This window comes from Humulus lupulus, chromosome 8, assembly GCF_963169125.1.
Source record: "Humulus lupulus chromosome 8, drHumLupu1.1, whole genome shotgun sequence".
NCBI lineage: Eukaryota > Viridiplantae > Streptophyta > Magnoliopsida > Rosales > Cannabaceae > Humulus > Humulus lupulus.
The window spans coordinates 112146688-112165051 of record NC_084800.1 but is presented as its reverse complement, the minus strand read 5'-3'; the positions used below and the strand labels follow the sequence as shown (position 1 = coordinate 112165051).

The 18364-nt window shown below is 35.1% G+C and overlaps 1 protein-coding gene across 2 annotated transcripts; it reads left to right on the top strand.

Moving 5' to 3' along the window:
* Window positions 1-9127: 9127 nt before the first annotated feature.
* LOC133798323 (uncharacterized protein At2g39910) lies at window positions 9128-12542 on the top strand. 2 transcript variants are annotated; one of them, XR_009875825.1, is made up of 8 exons: window positions 9128-9395; window positions 9482-10016; window positions 10105-10191; window positions 10409-10599; window positions 10911-11106; window positions 11325-11486; window positions 11673-11737; window positions 11938-12011. XR_009875825.1 is itself a non-coding variant. In XM_062236560.1 (8 exons), the coding sequence occupies exons 1-8, from the start codon at window positions 9355-9357 to the stop codon at window positions 12227-12229; spliced, it is 1302 nt and encodes a 433-aa protein (XP_062092544.1). In that variant the 5' UTR covers window positions 9137-9354; the 3' UTR covers window positions 12230-12542. The 2 variants fall into 2 exon arrangements, 1 of the variants encoding a protein (XP_062092544.1); XM_062236560.1 differs by lacking the exon at window positions 11325-11486 and adding an exon at window positions 12145-12542 and having other exon boundaries at window positions 9137-9395; window positions 11938-12039.
* The last annotated feature ends 5822 nt before the right edge of the window (window positions 12543-18364 follow it).

Below are 18364 nucleotides of genomic sequence, written 5' to 3'. Positions count from 1 at the left end.
TGGCCCATATATTTGTTAGATATATGGTTTTTGCCAAATAAAATATTCATAAAATGATAAGTTTTATTTGGGCCCATTAGAAAATGTAAAGTTTCAATTCCTCTCTTGTGGGTGGTTCAACTTGTGAATGTTCATTTGCTTTGCATGACTATAGTGGGTCTAATCAATTAATAACAATTAATAAAATGAATGTTTAAATTCCAGTCTTTTGGACCTTATATGGAAGTATGGGGGCCTTTGTAGTGAGAACGACATAGTGGACCTAGTCCTCCTCCATACAAGCCCAATTGTTAAGGCTCGTTTACTTGAGTTGGACTTAATTGATTAGCAACAAATTAATTCTAAATCAATTGAATTTGTTTCAATGTGACACTTTAGAATTATTAGGAAATTATAGGACTTTTGTTTTAAAAATTATAATTTTTTCAAATTTTTGGTAAAACCATAGTCATTAATTTTCTAAAAATAAATAATAAAAATACTATTTTTAATTTTATAATGAGCTTATTTTAAGAATTATATTTGATCTCCACCGTTGGTTTAACAAAGTCAATAGCTTAATAGGGCCTCGAGACGCTTTGATTCGTCCCCCTACGGAAGGTGTTCATTAGTTATTTTGACAAGGTTAGATAAAAAAAATAGATAATTATAGGTCAAATTCTACTAGACTCACCCCTACGGTGACTACTAGGACTAAATCTATGATTATCGAAACCGTGGGTCTAGCTCATAAAATAAGAGATTTTATTTTCTTATTTTGATCGAATAGTAGGTTGTTAATAATGGTGTCCATTATTAAATAAGTGTACAACTTTATTTAACTAGTGGTATTTTTAACTCTCACCAACTGGGACAAGGATATCATAGATTTGTTAAAAACCTAAAGAAATCAAGATATGATTGTTTTCGGTATTTTTTCTCATATCTTACATATTTTGATATATGTTGTGCTATTTCTTGAAATTAGAGTGAATAGAAGTTTTATTGAGTAAATGTGATTGATTTCTATTTTATTGATAATCGATAGTTTTAAGTATGACTGTGTATACTCCCATCCTTTCTCAACTTTCGATGGAGAAACTCACTGGAGAAAACTTCCTTAAGTGGAAGTAGAATATCAACATAGAGTTGATTGGTGACAACTCCGAGTTCGTCATGATTAAGGAATCCCCAGAACGAGCATTGTGTCTACACGTTCATGATGGCGCTGTCAATGCTCGTGATGGCACCATAAATGCTTGGATAGCACCGTCTTCGCACATACGTGATGACACCATGAATGCTCGAATGGCACCGTGTCCGCACATTCGTGATCAACTCAACTATGGTCTGACGCAGCTCATGAATGAGCTTCAGAATTTTGAGTCTATCATGGGTGGACCAAGTAAAGGAGGAGAAAACAAGACAACTAATCCTACTGTTGTTGATCCAGCTAAGGCTAAAGCTAACCAAGCTTCGTCTTCAAAAGCTGGAAATAAGAGGAAATGTGGACAAAACAATAACCCTAAGCCTGCAAAGGCTGAAAAGACGAGTTCACAAACGCCTAAGGGGATAAACAAAAAAACAATAAAGGTAAAGATAAGTGCTTTCACTGCAAAGAGAAGGGGCATTGGAAACAAGTTTTCCCCAAGTTTCTAGCAACGAAAAACAAAGGTAATGATTATAGTTCATTTATCTTAGAAACATGTATTTTAGAGAATGATAAATTCGTTTGGATTATTGATTTTGGATCTACCAACCATGTTTGCAACTCTTTACAACTTCTTAAATCGTGGGAGGAAGTGGACGAAGGTGGCTTAACGCTTAGAGTTGGGAACGGAGCATTCGTTGCGGTTCAAGCTAGAGGAAGAGCTTGTCTGAAGTTCAGAAAATACTTAATTTTAAAAGATGTATTTTTTATTCCAGATTTTAGTAGAAATTTAAGTTCAGTTTCCATGTTGCAATTAGAATAATTTATTATGACTTTCACAAGTTCTAATATATCTATTTCCTTTAATGGATCACAATTGTGTATTGCATGTTTGGAAAACGGGCTTTATATTCTACAACCTAATGAACCCCTCGCTCTTAACAATGATTTATTCAAAGTAGCTAAACCTAGGACCAATAAACGTCAACAGACCGATAACGATAATATGACGTATTTATGGCACTTGAGACTAGGTCACATTGGCTATGATAGGATTCAAGTACTTACAAAGGATGGGCCTTTGAGGGAACTCACCTTAGGTGAATTACCTGTCTGTGAATCTTGTCTAGAAGGCAAACTGACCAAGTGTCCATTCTCTGCAAAGGGTGATAGGGCCAAAGAACCACTTGGACTTGTGCATTCAGATGTTTGTGGACCTTTGAATGTACAAGCCAATGGTGGTTTTGAGTATTTCGTCACTTTCATTGAAGATTACTCTTGATACTCATGTCTTTACCTAATGCATAGGAAATAAGAAATATTTTCAAAGTTTCAGGAATTCCTAGCGATTGCTTAGAACCAATTAGATAAAATGTTAAAGATCTTGCGATCTGATAGGGGTGGAGAATATTTGGATATGCAATTCCAAGATCATTTAACTGAACTTGGGATTTTATCACAACTTACTGCCACAGGTACTCCGCAACAAAACGGTGAAGCGGAACTCCGGAACAGAACTTTATTGGAAATGGTTCGAGGCATACTAAGTTACTCAACTCTACCAACTTTGTTACGGGGACATGCAATTGAACCCGTGAATGACATTCTCAATGTCGTGTCGTCTAAATCAATCCTCAAAACACCTTTAGAACGCTGGAATGGTCGTAAACCTAGTTCCCGCCATTATAGAATATGGGGGTGTCCCGCCCACGTCCTGAGGAAAAAGGAAGGAAAGCTAGAACCGCGAACTGAAGTTTTCATGTTTGTTGGCTATCCTAAAGGTACTCGAGGTGGACTTTCTATAGTCATTCAGAAAAGAAAGTGTTTACTTCTATGAATGCTACTTTTCTGGAAAATGATTATGTCCAAAACTTCAAACCACGCAGCAAAGTAGTTTTAAAGGAGATGGTTAAAGAATTGACTCCAACCAATGTTCCATCATCATCAACGCGAGTTGATGATGAAATTCCCATTCTTCATGTCCAACCAACGCAAGTCAATTTAAATGAAGAAAGTACCACTGTTCCTGAGCAAACAGTCACGGAGCCTCATCATAGTGGGAGGGTTTCTAGGAACCCAGTTCATTATGGTTTGGATGGTGAAACTAATATGGTTGTTGGTGACACTGGTGAAGATGATCTGTTGTCTTTCAAAAAGGCAATGGCTAGCCCTGAAAATGAACTATGGCTCGAAGCCATGAAACAGGAAATTGAGTTCATGTACTCTTCTGTCTGGGATCTTGTGGAAGCACCTAGTGACTTTAGGGCCATTGGGTGCAAGTGGATCTACAAGAAGAAACAAGGTGTTGATGGAAATATCGAGACTTATAAAACTCGATAGTGGCAAAGGGTTATACCCAAAGAGAAGGTGTGGACTATGACGAAACTTTTAGTCCAGTAGCCATGCTCAAGTCCATTTGCATCCTCCTATCCATAGCAGCCACTCTTGACTATGAGATCTGGAAAATGGACGTCAAGACATGTTTTCTTAATGGGAAGCTTGACGAAGTCATTTATATGGATCAACCAGAAGGATTTAAAGTAGCTGGACAAGAAAGAAAAGTTTGCAAGTTGAATAGGTCTATTTATGGACTTAAGCAAGCTTCTCATTCCTAGAACCTTAGGTTTGATGAAATAATCAAAACCTATGGCTTTGAACAAAATATTGATGAGCCTTGTGTTTACCAACTAAAGGCAAATCAAATGGTGGTATTCCTGGTTCTTTATGTAGATGATATCTTACTCATTGGAAACAATGTTAAGAAATTGTCAGATGTGAAGAATTGGCTGAGCACTCAATTCCAGATGAAGGATTTGGGTGAAGCAAGTTATGTTCTAGGTATCCAAATCATTAGGGATAGAAATAACAGACTCTTAGCTCTATCTCAAGCAGCTTACATTAGTAAAGTGCTTGAACGATTCTCAATGATAAATTCCATGAAAGGACGTTTACCGTCGTGCCATGGAATTCATCTTTCAAAGAAGCAGTCTCCCCAGACTCTTGAAAAGGAAGATGCAATGAGAAAAGTTCCTTACGCATCTGCAGTTGGAAGTCTAATGTATGTCATGTTGTGTACCAGACCAGATATCTGCTATGCAGTGGGAGTAGTGAGCAGGTATCTGTCAAACCCAGGACCAGAACATTGGATAGCAGTTAAGCATATCTTGAAGTATTTAAGGCAGACTAGGGATTATATGTTAGTCTATAAGGGTGGTGTTTTGAACCATGTAGGCTACACCGATTCAGATTTTTAGACCGATGTCGATGACAGGAAGTCTACTTCTGGAAATGGTGTTTACTCTTGGGGGTAGAGCTGTGATATGGAGAAGCGTAAAACAGTCTGCAATCTCATATTCCACCATGGAGGTTGAGTACATAGCCACGTCAGAAGCAGCTAAGGAAATAGTTTGGCTAAAGAAGTTCTATTCGAATCTTGGTGTTATTCCAGAAGTGGATAAACCATTTGTGTAGTTTTGTGACAATACAGGAGCGATAGCCAACTCGAAAGAACCTCGTAGTCACAAGATGAGTAAGCATATAGAAAGGAAGTATCACATTATTCGAGAATATATGGTCAGGGGAGATGTGAAGGTTATGAAGATTGCATCTGAAGACAATCTTGCAGATCCGTTTACAAAGACACTACCAGAAGCTACATTTGATAAGCATATCAAGGAAATGAGATTAGTAGAATTAAGGCATTAGTTTCAATTAGTGTAAGTGGGAGTTTGATAGGGTTTTATGCCCTAATTAAAACTCAATTTCTTTGTAATCTCATTTATTATCAATAAAATAATATAAATTATTTTTTTGACTTGGTCAATCACTTTGCTCACATGTTTTATTTTCATGATTATTTATTTAATATAAACTTCTATTAAATCCCGAGCATATAGCCAATCGTATTTATAGTGACGTAATCACAGTGGAATATAAATATGATTATATGTTCAAACTAAGTTAGTCCTAAGATTAGTCAGTGCACATGGTTTACACTGACTTGCTAATCTATGATATGATCTACTTACACATTGTAGTGTTATGTTCTTTCAAGAACATTAGCAAAGTAGATAAGATCATATGTATTTGTTACATCAGACTGGACCGATATTAATAGTTGATAGGATAAGTAAACATATCGTTATTATCTATTCTAGTCATATCATATAGTTGACCATATGTCAATTCAATCTCAATTATGAATGGTTAGTATTCTAACTGATTGTATTGTTTGAGTTCTTTGACTTGTTCGTTACTAGCTTACCCTACGGACTAGCCCATACTTACATCTTGGGAACTCGATTGTATAATTGAGTGGGAGTGTTAATTGTAGATATGAACATCTATAGCTTCTGATGAAGAAGTGAAACGATGGTTTTCTTTTAGTTTGGTTCAAGGTGCTAAATGATAGAGATCTCATTTCAGTAATTAATAATAGTTGACTGAAATATCATTTACAAGGAACTAAGTGTTTTAAGGATAAAATACAATGAGGGGTAAAATAATATTCTAGTCCCATTTCATTGTAGGGCGTCTATAGAGAATTGAGTGGCAATTATGGTTGTAGCAATGGATAATTAATAATGTATCTATATTGCTTATAGAGCATTCTATGAATTCAAGAGTGCAATTTTGAGTCTTTAGTGGAGTCACGAGGAATTAATACGTTAGTAAATTTATATTGTTAGATTTATGATAACTTATTGGAGCTTGATTTCATAGACCCATAATCCCCACTGTACATTGGATAAAATCATCTAGATAGTCTCAATTAATTGATTTAATTATCAATTAGAATTATCAAAGTTGACCAGGTCAATTTTAGATAGTTTCACAAAGTTATACAATTTAGAGAAGAAAAGAGAAATTATGACAGATTTAGTAATTAAGATAAATTGATATCTAAATTAATAAATAAGTTTAAATCAAGGTTCAAATTATAAAAAATTAATTTGATAAAGGATTTAAATAATTAAATCAATAGAAAATAATATAGGCCTTGATTTTAAGTCCAATGGGCTTATAATGAAATAGGAAATGTCACGGGCCTAAAGTTCATGATAATTTCAACCTAGGGCTGTTAATTGGCTATTATTTTATTAATTTTTTAATTAAATAAATGACCTAAATGAGTCTATAAAAGGAATGTGAAGAGAGAGTTTAAATCACATGTCAGATTTCAGATGACAGACACTGGTTTTCTGATAGGTTTTAGATTCTCTCTAAACATAAGTCATTTTCTAAGCCTTATTGTTCTTTTCTCATCTTTTCTCTGTATCTATCTCATGTGTTGAGAATTGCCCACTCTAGTCTAGGCGATTCCAAGGATACTTTGGAAGGCTGTGAAGAAAATTGAAAATCGGTTCAGTTTCTTGGTAATACTTTGCGACAAAAAAGATACAAGGATTAGAAAAACTAAAGGAATGACTCATTCATTCTGTTGCGTATAATGTAAGTATTCTTATCATTATTTCTCTTTGAATTCAATTTTAGAAACATGTTCTAGGTTGTCTCATATTAATTTGTTTAATATTAGATCTACATGAAAATAAATAAAGATCATGTATAAGTTTTCCCAACAAATGATACAATGGCATTTAGTGATCCATAAATACCAAGACCTCCCTCTTTCCTCCCTAGTATATGTGGAATATCTAATCCCCTTAAAGTTTCTAATCTCATAGATGTACCTACTTTAGGGAACATGGCATTATTGAACTGTTGTTTAATGTCCCTAACGCTCAACACATCTTAACCATACCATTTGTTGAGATTGGTTAAATATAATTGTTAAGTTGTTTACACAATGTGGCACAAAATACTTAATGGTTTTCACTTAAGTTGAAGTCAAAATATGAGATTTTGTTGTAGGCATCTATAATTAACTTTTATGGGTCTAAAGTGATACAATGAGGTATCTAAGTATGCCCATAAATTTTGGGAGCATTTGAAGGTGTTAAAGGTCACTTTTGAGAAGTTAGATCTACTTATATGGTGTTGCATCGCCTAAAGCGAAGTACGAGACAAAACCCTACATGCGATGCATTGCTTGACATGTCCGTACAGTTATGTGTTTTAGCTCCAAAATGATGTTTTCAAAAGCTCTAATCCTATTGGTTAGACTTAATGATGGTGCCTACACTATAAATAAATGTTATTAAAATTGAAAGTATTGATCACACTTGACAAATCTCACTCTAACCTCTTTCTCTCTCTAGCTCTCAAAGATCATAAGTTTTCTCCAAGAAACTCATCAAGAATTGATTGACTTGTATGAGTTTCAAAGGCTTGTTCAATCCCAAATCTCTTTCTATCTTGGCGAATCTTCAAGTAACAATGGGAAGACTTGGAATGGAGATTTTGGGCAGTGATACTCCTCGTGTATAAGTCTTTATATGTTCCCCAAGTTTAAAGATTCAATTGCTCAATTCAAAGGTTATATTTTTCTAAATCCTAACTTTGTAATTGTGTTTATATTGTTAGTATTGATGATTAAATATTTATAAATTCATGATATAATCATTTAATCACTTAATCTTTAATTTTTAAGATTTGCATTCATACTTTGAATATAGTTATTTGATTATCAAGATTTGTATTCATACTTTGAATAAGGTTCTTGATTAGCATCTAGAGTTTGTAATATTGAATCATTCCTATTATTAATTTTTTTTATTTAAAAAGTGTAAAGCCATAAATTCCCAACATCATTAACTTTGTTTGATCATCTAGACTCGTGGCTTTGGCATTTTACAAACGATGGGAACTACTCAGTCAAAAATGGATACAAGGTTGTTATGTCTATTGATATTTCAATACCTTCTTCATCTAGCATAGTTTTATCAATATGGTGGAAGTCCTTTTGGGGAATCAAAATACCCCATAAAGATTCTACATTTTGCATAGAGAGGGTTTCATGAAAATCTGCCTACCTTCAAAGGGTTAAACCGTCACAATATTGCATCGAATAGTAATTGTCCTTTATGTGGGTTTGGAGAGGATTCTAATGCACATGCGATTTTTCAGTGTTCCCTTTCTAAGGAAAGATGAGATTAGTGGGGTTTTCCTTTCATGTCACTTAGAGAAGAAGGTATTTCTTTCAAATACATTCTCCTTTATGCTTCTAAAATATTAAAAAATGAATCCTTTCAAAACATGTTAATTGTAGATGGATTGTATGGTTTGAAAGGAATAAGAGAACTCATGGACAACCAGCAAGACATGCTTACCAAGTGTTTTATTGGGTAACTCATTACTAGGAATCAATAAAAACGTACACTAAGAAAGACTAAGCAATCTTTACCAATTGTTCGAGCTCAATATCAAAGAAGAGAGGAACCAGGAAACCCCCCCCCCCCCTAATTACTTTAATGGTTGATGTTGCAATATCCGCCCAGACAGAAATGGTAGGATTCAGAACAATTATTCTTTCCTCCGAAAAACAAGTATTGAGGGCTTTATCAGAACCTCTAAAAGGTAAATTGGAGTCCAGTTATTTTCGTTTTAAACTTTTACTCAATACTTAGATAATTTATGCATATCTCTTTAAGGGTATCTAAGAACCCTAACCAAGAGAATTCTCTTGTGTTAGGATTGTTGTGCTTTGATGATGACCTTACTTAATTCCTTCCTCTTTTTCTATTTAGATGTTATATCTTAAACTCTTTTGGTTTGTCATGCAAGGGTTTTATCAGCTTTTCAAGCTAAGCAATGATGCTATTAGTGGCAATTGTCTCGGCTAAAAAATTAGGACTTCAATTTGATGTATTTTCTTCTAACTTTCTATCTCTTGTAGTGGTGTTGAACAATAATGTAGCCTATCAAAATGAACTAGGAATAATTTGTTCCAATATAAAAATTTTGTTGTCTAATTTTCCAAAAGTATATCTATCTCATATTGATCGTAAATTTAACATGACCACCCATTTATTAGTTAAGTATGTGTTTTAGCTAGACAACAAATTTTGCTGGTCGTCGAAGGAAATCTCTCCATTTGGTACCCTGTTTCCATTGCAATCTGAATAGAAATAGAATATATTTCTAGACAAAAAAACAAGTCTCCAAAAAAATCATGCCAAAAATGCCCTGCCTCCAAGGGATGGAATTTATCTTTCAAAAAAAGAATGTATGTACGGGTACCGTACCGTTATTTAGCACGGTGAATAGCTTGAGCCTCCCTAAATCCGTAAATCCGATTCCTTCCGAGTTAAAAATTTTGTTGGAAAATGTCGGCCTCGTTCTCTAATCTTCATGACCTTCTCATTCAGTAATGTCCCTCTTTCCAAAACTCTAATTTTCAGAAATTTCTTCAATTTTTCTTGTTTTCATTTTTTCCTTACGTTTTCTTGTCAGGTTATCGGAGCCGATCAGGAAAACACTATCGGAAACCCCATATAATCCACCGGAGACCGGAAACATCTCCGTCAAAGACACAATCGATCAACTTCTTCCTGGAAAACCTTCACGACCAAACCCCAATTTCAGCGACACCCAAATTCGGAACTCAATAAAGGACTTCACTCTCGCTTGTGCTTTACTATCTTCGGCTCAGTCCTCAACCCATGAGCTCCTCTCATGGATTCCTCTGTCCGTTTCGGCTTTGGCAGACTCGGCCTTTTGCGAGCTCTCGAAAGCCCATTGCGTCATTTTCAGCGAAACGAATGCGAGGAGAATCGCGGAACTGGGTTTGAATTATGGAATGATGACCGAGGAGAACAGATTGGTTGTGGAATTGATGCCTCAGGTGCTCCCGTCGTTGAAGGACGCTATTCAGGAGAGCTCCGTTGATAAATCAGATGAAGTAAATGAGTTATCGGCGGCTTCGGCTAGAGCCCCCGTTGGTTTGGCCATTGTTGCTGCTTCTCAGTTTAGATGGTTTGTGACGAAGGTTTGAAGTTGTGGTAGATTTTATAAATTTTTGAGCACTAGTGTTTGTTTTGGTGGCTTTTATTTAATCTGGGTTATCGTTTTTTTAGATAGATTATCCACATTTGGGCAAGTTGTGTGCTTTAGTGATTCCTTGTGCGCTTACGGCCGTCGATCACTGGTCGACAGAGGTTAAAGTATGTGCTTTTATTTGTGTATTTATTTAGATTCTTTTCCCATCTTGTCATTTTTTATTTGGAATTTTATGTTTTCAATTACTGGCTGTGCGTTACTAGTTATGTAGTATTTAGCTCAGGAGTATTTTTTTTATGTGTTGTATTGTTTATCTTATATGGAAAATCATTGGATTTTGTTAGCAGGCGAGTGATTCTTCTTTTCCTCTGTTGATTTCAGGGGCAGGGAATGATTAGCTTTATACACATAGGAAAAAATGTGAATGCTGCTGAGCTTGGTTCGTATAGTGATGTGATTTTGGATGCATGCTGCCAAAATATTGCTTCCGATGATGAGATATGGCATCTTGTGGTAGAGATGTCAGTGGTTCTTGTGACTTGCATCCAAAGAAGTAATCCTCGCAGTCCATGGTATACTTGTTTATCTATATGGTTTACTGTGTTACTTCAAGTTGTTATATATTACTATACATGTGGTGTTTGTCTACATTGCTGGTTCATTACAATTAGTATGGATGATTCATGAGACTAAAATCAAGCTTTGCAAAAGTGGTTTTGTTTCAGTTTCCACTGGTTTGATTTTGTGAACAGATTTTGATTGTTATTTCTAACTTTAGTGCTGTCTTTGTTTTCTGCTCGGTGTCCTTTCGTACTACCAACTAATGGCTAATGCTTACTTTATCACATTTATTGTTTTTCAATCGCCGTTAACCCTTGTACAGGTTTGAAATGATTCTAAATGAGATGCTGAGCCATTTGGACCGCCAACCAAGGAACATGGATCGTCGTGTTGCGTGGCTTCAACATATTGAGCCACTTTTCAATTGTGTTGGTCTTTTGTTATTAGCCCATTTTAGGCGAATTTTTCCTCTATTCTTTCAGTGGATGTGTGCCGATGATGATGAGACTGTTATACTGGTAAGGACATTTTTCATAGATGTGAATTTTTTTCTTTGATTTCATTCTTTTGCTCCCTCGCTGGGTGTACAGATGTGTTTTGATGTGGGTGTATTAGATTGAAAATAGATATTAAATTTAACCTGAAAGATCATGTTCAGTGACAACAAGACTTTAAGTGCCATCCTCATCTCTCTCTCTCTCTCTCTCTCTCTGACCTCTGACCTCTACCCAAATAGTTGTAACAATGGTATCAAAGCCAGGATAATGTTATCGAAGGGACGACTTAGGTGAAGGCACTTACAGGGTCACAAACAGCGTGAACTGAGGAGAAGCCCTGAGTAAGCCGATGTGGATATCAGCTCTAATGGAGGTGGATTATTAGGATCACGTGGGACTAAGTATGTGTTTAGTTAGTGGTTTATAACACTCGGGCATCTTCCTCTTATAGGCTAATGTTTTGAGAATGATTTCTATCTAAAGCCTAAGTTGTTGTAACCTATAGTTGTATCTCTAGGTAGTTACTATATCTGGACATATTATTTAACCCGTTTGTAATAATTTCTGATAATTTAAATCTTTTACAGGTTCTGAAACAGGTTTATACAGTTATAAGGCTAACATGGATCCGTAACACACCCTATGTCGATAGGTAAGCAAGGAAACTAGAATGTCTAAGTTTTTTTTTTTTGAAAAAAGAGGTAACGGAATTAGTACAGGGTGCTCTGAATTGCTGTATGCTGGTGAACACCATTTCATTTACATTTATCCATCTTTCTTCTTGTAACATTAGATATATAGTGGTAGGAATTCTCTGTCATGTTATTTAATTTATCAATGACCTAATTTCAGGCTCGTGGATGAACTTGCTGCATTGCACAAAGGAGCACCATCAAAAAAGTCTCATGAAGATATCAAAAGAAGCGTTTCTGAGATTCTGACCTTGCTGCAGCAGTAAGGATTATTCTTTCTCCACTTGTTCACAGATAAAGCTTTTGCAAACCTGCTTGACACAACCTTATTAACTTCTTTGCTTGAATTTCTTCCACTGGCATGAAGATGCAAAGGCTTGCAGTTTGAAGCAGCATGCGATAAGTACAGAGATGATCCAAGCTTGGCAGATGTTGTTCCCTCCCTTAGTTGAAGAAACACTGCAACGGTAATGAGGAATCTATGATGTTCTTACTCTCAAATGGGGGCTTGAGGATTGAGAATTCAACAAGCTAAGATAGCCATACATTGCAGGTTACTTGGTCCAAATGCATGAAACAGTTTGTACCAGATATCTTGAGTTTTAATGGCTTCCAGTCCATAGGTCTAGTGTATCATTCCATATTTATATGATGGGTCGTGTCATTGTGATACAGGTCTTCCCCTCTTTATTTTTTCCATGGAGGGTGGGAGTTTGGAAATGATACCATTACAGGTGACAAATTAATTAAGTGCCATATTGTATATGCTGATGAAACACATTCCTGCTTTGCAATGCCGTTGAATATTAACAATTTTTGTCCAACAAAATTTAAAAAATATTGGTTACATTTGGTCACATTTTTATTGTTTTTAAACACAAATAAATATTTATTTCTAGTTTTTAATTTTTTTTTTAAAGAAAATAGTGTTTAGTAACTACTTTTTTTTTTAAAATATTAAAAAATAGAAAACATGTTATCTTATATTTTTATTTTTTGTTTTAAAAATAATAAATTAAATATGTTTAGTAACTAGTAGGGCTGAGCATACAATTCGAAAAATCGTATACACCGACCTTCCGAACACCGAAAAAATTGAAACTTATTAAATCGAACATCGAAAAAACTGCCAACGGCGCAAACTGCCACTGTTCGGTCGGTTTAAAAATTTTGTCCGGACCGACCGGCGGAACCGAAACCGACCGAACAATATAATATATAATAATATAATATTATATAATTATTAAAATTATTAAATAAAAATACAAAAAAATATGAAATTATGTTATATTTATTTATGTTTTAAAAATGTACAAAAATGGATTCTAAGAATCCAAAAATTTTAGTTTTTTAACTAAAACTTTAAAAAAAAAAAAATTTAAATTAAAAAAAATAAGAAATTCGGTTTGGTCGGTTTAACCGACCAAACCGCGGTCCAAAACGGTCGGTTTTTTCTTTTAACTGGTTTGGTCGGTTGGTTTTTGGATTGCACCAATCCGGATCGAAAACCGAATTATGGATTTTATGTTATGAAAAAACCGCCCAAACTAACCGATGCTCACCCCTAGTAACTAGTGGTGTACGTCGGGGCCTGAGAAAATGGGAACATAATTTCCTTGTCCCGGTTCCAATTTTGTCACTGTCTAATTCCCAACAAAAACTCGTCCCCGTCCCTTCCCCATCAAAAAAAGTAACAAGAAAATATTCGCCAAACGAGAATCATAATCCCAAATGTGGTATAAAGAATTGTTAGTCTTTATGGAGAAAGAAAAATTGAAGCAAAAACATAAGTAAACTTGAATAATGAATGAAGACACGTGGACATATTATCTTTAAAGGAATATCTTTAAAGGAAAACATCAACTTCTCTATGAATTTCATAGGTATCTCTTGTCAACTGATATAGTCTATAAACCTGCCATATAAATTCAATTACATCGAACCCTAATAATATTTTCTTCAACAAAAAGTTAATTGCCAACCTCAGAAATTACGGAAAATATTCGCCAACAAGATGACCCGAACTTATCATTATCAAGGCATATTTCAAAACTATTGAGCAGGGTAGCCAACCCGTAAACGAAGACCACAACCAAGGCTGGGAGACTAATCACTAGCCAAGTTACAAAGACAAGCAAATAGGGTGCTATATTAATATTATTGATTTGCCAATAAAAGAATATTGTAATCCTCACTACACCAAAAATATGAATTAGTGACATTTTTAAATGTCATTATTATTAATATTTAGTGGCATCTGTGGAAAATGTAAGCTATTTTGTCACTAAAATTTCAAGTGTCACTAAATTATTTGTTATTTATTATTTTTATATTCAAAGAATAATTTTAGTGACATTTCAATTATGTCGAAAATGCTAGTAAGTTATAATAGTAACATTTATTTTAATAAAATGTCATTGAAAAAGATTTTTATAATATGTAATTTGTTTCCATTAAAAGAATATTAGGCATGTGATTCAATTTTATTACATAATTGATTTCAAATATTTTAGCACAAATTTAACTAAATATTTATAAAGATATTCAAATAATTTATAATTATGTTTATTAATTTAATATTGAAAATAGATTAACAGTATGGCATTGATGAATAAAAATTGAACTTTTATTATAAATATGTGCACATACATACATTACACATAGACTTTCATGAAGATACAAGCTAAGTTTGCAATAATACATATTTAATTTAGAGAGTTGAATATGAGCGCCTAATAAGCAACAATGGTGTGAAAAAGTGTCAAACTCCCATCCCATAGAGTTTGGTTGATGTTATCAGCAATGGACAGCCTCCTCCGAACCCTTTAACATTTAAAAAAAATATGAAATTTCGTTTTTAGTAATTACCAAATTAATTAAACTATGAATTAATTAAAATGCGAAATGGTAATTAACTGATTACACAGATAGCAGTTCTGTCGGGATAGAATCCGAACTTATCACGACAAAAACTGAACACAATAAATAGACAGTGCAAAAATAAAGAACACGCTGAATTTTTACAAGGTTCAAAAACCCTTTCGGATAACCTCTTGGGGCCACGCCCAGATAATAAATCAATTAGTAAAGAAACAATGTGTACAAAAGCATTGACTTAAACAATGTAAGACTCCCTCTTAAACTATTGCCGCAATCTTGTTGTACTCTTCTCTACGAATCTGATTTGATGAAACACTGATTCTCTTGAACTCCTTTCAAAGAATAGCGAGTGCACACTTCCTCCCGAAATGAGACTTAGATAGAATCCTCTCCCGAAGATCCTTATGAACACGTCCACAATAGACACTATCTGTTTACAATGGACTAGATAGATATCCACAAGTACACTTAGCACTCTCACAAAGATTAAGGTGAACAAACTTAATCTCTACAAATAAACATACTCTTCAAAATAACGTAATGTTTACAAATATTCAAAATGGAAGAGGTGAAAATTCCAAAGGCCTTGGCAAGATATTTATAGGCAGGGAAATCGTCCAAGGCCATCATTTTCTAGTATCTTTGAAATCAATTTGCGAATTCCTTTGATTTAGGAAATCAGCCAGCCAGATGTATTCTGTGTCGATAGAAAATGAAACTAATGAGTCAGCAACGAAGTCAGTCTCATCTGGCAGAATGCACATGGTTATTTCTTTTGACCATATTCATTTTGGACACCAACTTAATTCCAGAATAAACATAATCCCACATAATCCCTGAAAATAATCTCAAGATATTTGCACAATATATTTTTACCAAAAAATGATTATTTGTGATAAATAAGGCAACCAATATATTCATACTTAAAGATATTTTCACATTACAAAATCAGCTGAAAATATTGTTAATTAATCCGAAAATCAATATAGAGATATGCTACTAATTTTCTTTAAACATTTTAAAATATTTTGTCTAAATTAAAGTTTAGCAAAAAAAGGATTTTACAATCTCCCCCTTTGGCAACTTGATAGACAAGAGTATTTTCAGTGTTCATTTTGAAATATCCTACAAAGACAAAACAGGTTAGAGCAAATAGCAAGAGATTACTCCCCCTGCGAAAATCATCTCAAATGTAACAAGGATCAAAAGCATAAAACAAGATAAATTGATCAAAATGAAACCGTTTACTCCCCCTTGTTGTCTAGCAATAAGCCAAAGGAGTAACAAAAACAAGAGAAAAGAAAAGACACTAAAACAACGTTCTTTTACAATTTATTGAAAACAGAAAAAGCAAAACAAAATAAAACCCAATGGACTCATTTGGAAGGACCCGCTGCAAAGTGAGACATCATGGACGAGAGACAACTCTTGAGGCTGAACACTTCTGATTGAACAGATTCTAGAGTGGTCTTGACACCAGCGAGTTCAGTAGGAACAGAATCAGCATCGCCAGCCTTGAGAGCAATCCCTTTAGTTGCCTTTACGGATGATGGTTCCTTCTTGAGTTTGTAGTCTGCACCGGCAGTGGGAGGAGTCAAGATTTCATATTCCAATCGAAGAGACTTTTGAGAATCAAGTAACTTGTAGATTAAATGAGGAAACACCAAATATTGGCCTTTCTTTTTGGCATTTCCTAAGGCAGTGATCTGGTAAAAAATGAGAGTGGCAAGATCAACTTGGAGACCAGTTTCGACTTTGTACAGAAAGAAAGCCGTGTCAAAAGTAATGGTGGAGGTATGAGTGGTGGGAATCCAGTTGTTGGTGGCAAATTTGTGAAGCACATCATAGTAATGAGTAAGGTCGGTCACTTTGAGTACCGAGTGAGGTTCCCAAACCATATTCTGTCCCACCAACTCCGATAGCACCGTATCTTTGTTGAACTCCACAGCAACATTGTCAACAGTAGGGGAAAATTGAGAACCTTGGCAATTTCAGCAGCACTAAACAAATACCAATGCCCCTGAACATAAACTTGACCAAACATAAAATACTTGCTATCAAACAGATCATCATTGAGATTAGCAAAGAATTCTTGAACAACTCGAGGAACAAAACCATCCAACCCGGTTAAAGAACCTAACCACCCCCGATCCTCAATATTTTTAATCACCCCAAACACTCTATGGGCAGAAAAAGAAATTTTTTTCTCACAGATAAAATCACGATGCACATAATGCTTCATATTTTTCTCATTGTCATTGAAACAGAAATTCAAAGAGTGAGTCTTAAAGGAAGAACATGGAGAGACTTTGGGACCCATAGGAGGCGTGGTGCGAATCTCTGGAATTTTCACAGATTTCTTGCCCTTTGGAGAAACAGGAGGGTCCTATGATGGGTCAGATTCTTCTTCTGAGTCAACATTTTCATCAAGAGAGGGATCTTCTTCAAGGGGATCTTCATCAGAGGGAACACAATTTGAAGAATGGTCAGATTCAGAAGAGGAACAAGGAGGAGGAATTTTCTTTACCTTCGACCAAAACTTGGAACGTGGAGTGGAGTCCACGAGAGACGAGGCCTTTGGCGTGGAATCAGAAGGGTTAGACCCTTTGGACCGAGGAGATTTTCGAGAAGATGAGACCTGGAACCATCCTTTGCTTTTCTTCTTGGGTGCAAGCACATCAGGGGACTCTGAGGAATCAGAATGGGGTTTGGCAGTATCACGGTCATGATCAGAGACATCATCTGATGGAGAAGCTCGACCCCTTTTGGAAGAACCAGGGACAGAGGCGAGCGGAGCCGCCGATAAAGGAGGTCTAGATGGAACTTTGGGGGCTTCAAGGTCCGGAATGACCACGACTTTGCTCGTGGTGATGGAACCGTCAATGAGGCTGGGTTGAGACAAGGTACTCTTCCGAGCCTTTTTCTTGGTGAGGGATGGAGATGCAGTCAACGAACCAGCCACTGCCTTGACAGACCGAGAGCCACTTCCTCTGGTTCTCACCATGGTTGCACGAGAATGAGAGAAAACGGCCAAGGGAAAAATAAGGAACCAGAAAAAAATGAAGAATGGAGACGATTGAGATATTGGGCCCAAGGATATCCGAATATAAAGAAAGGGAAAGATAGGGATTTGATCTTTTATTCCTTTATTTGAAAATTAAATGGAATAAACACTTTTGGAAAGTACATACTAATATCCCAACAATAGCTGCCAATAATAGTGCACGACACAAAATTGGGAAACAAGCCAAAAAAGGAAACTTTTGATCTTAATTAAATATGAGATAAAGACAAAAACAAACATGATACAACATACCATTTTTGACACACTTAGATTCGATTTCCCTAAAAAAGAAATATATATTATTATTATTATTATTATTATATATTAAGTAATATAACCGAATGTACCAAAGAAAAAATATCCCATTTTTGATTAGTGCTCAAAGTCTTCGTGCCCTTGCATGTGGAGAAAGAAACAATCATTATATCAAAACACATGTTTACTATAAGGTTTAGAAAATATATTTAATATAAATCATGCTTTTATTTTTCAAAATAAAATATCACAAAACATTTACTACTGTCACAAAAAATATTTCACTCAAATCAATCAGTGTGTATGAGACTTACAAATTTTGTCCAACAGTATATCTTAAGCATTTGTGTGTGATTGTGAAAGCAAAGATCATTGCCCTGTATGGCAA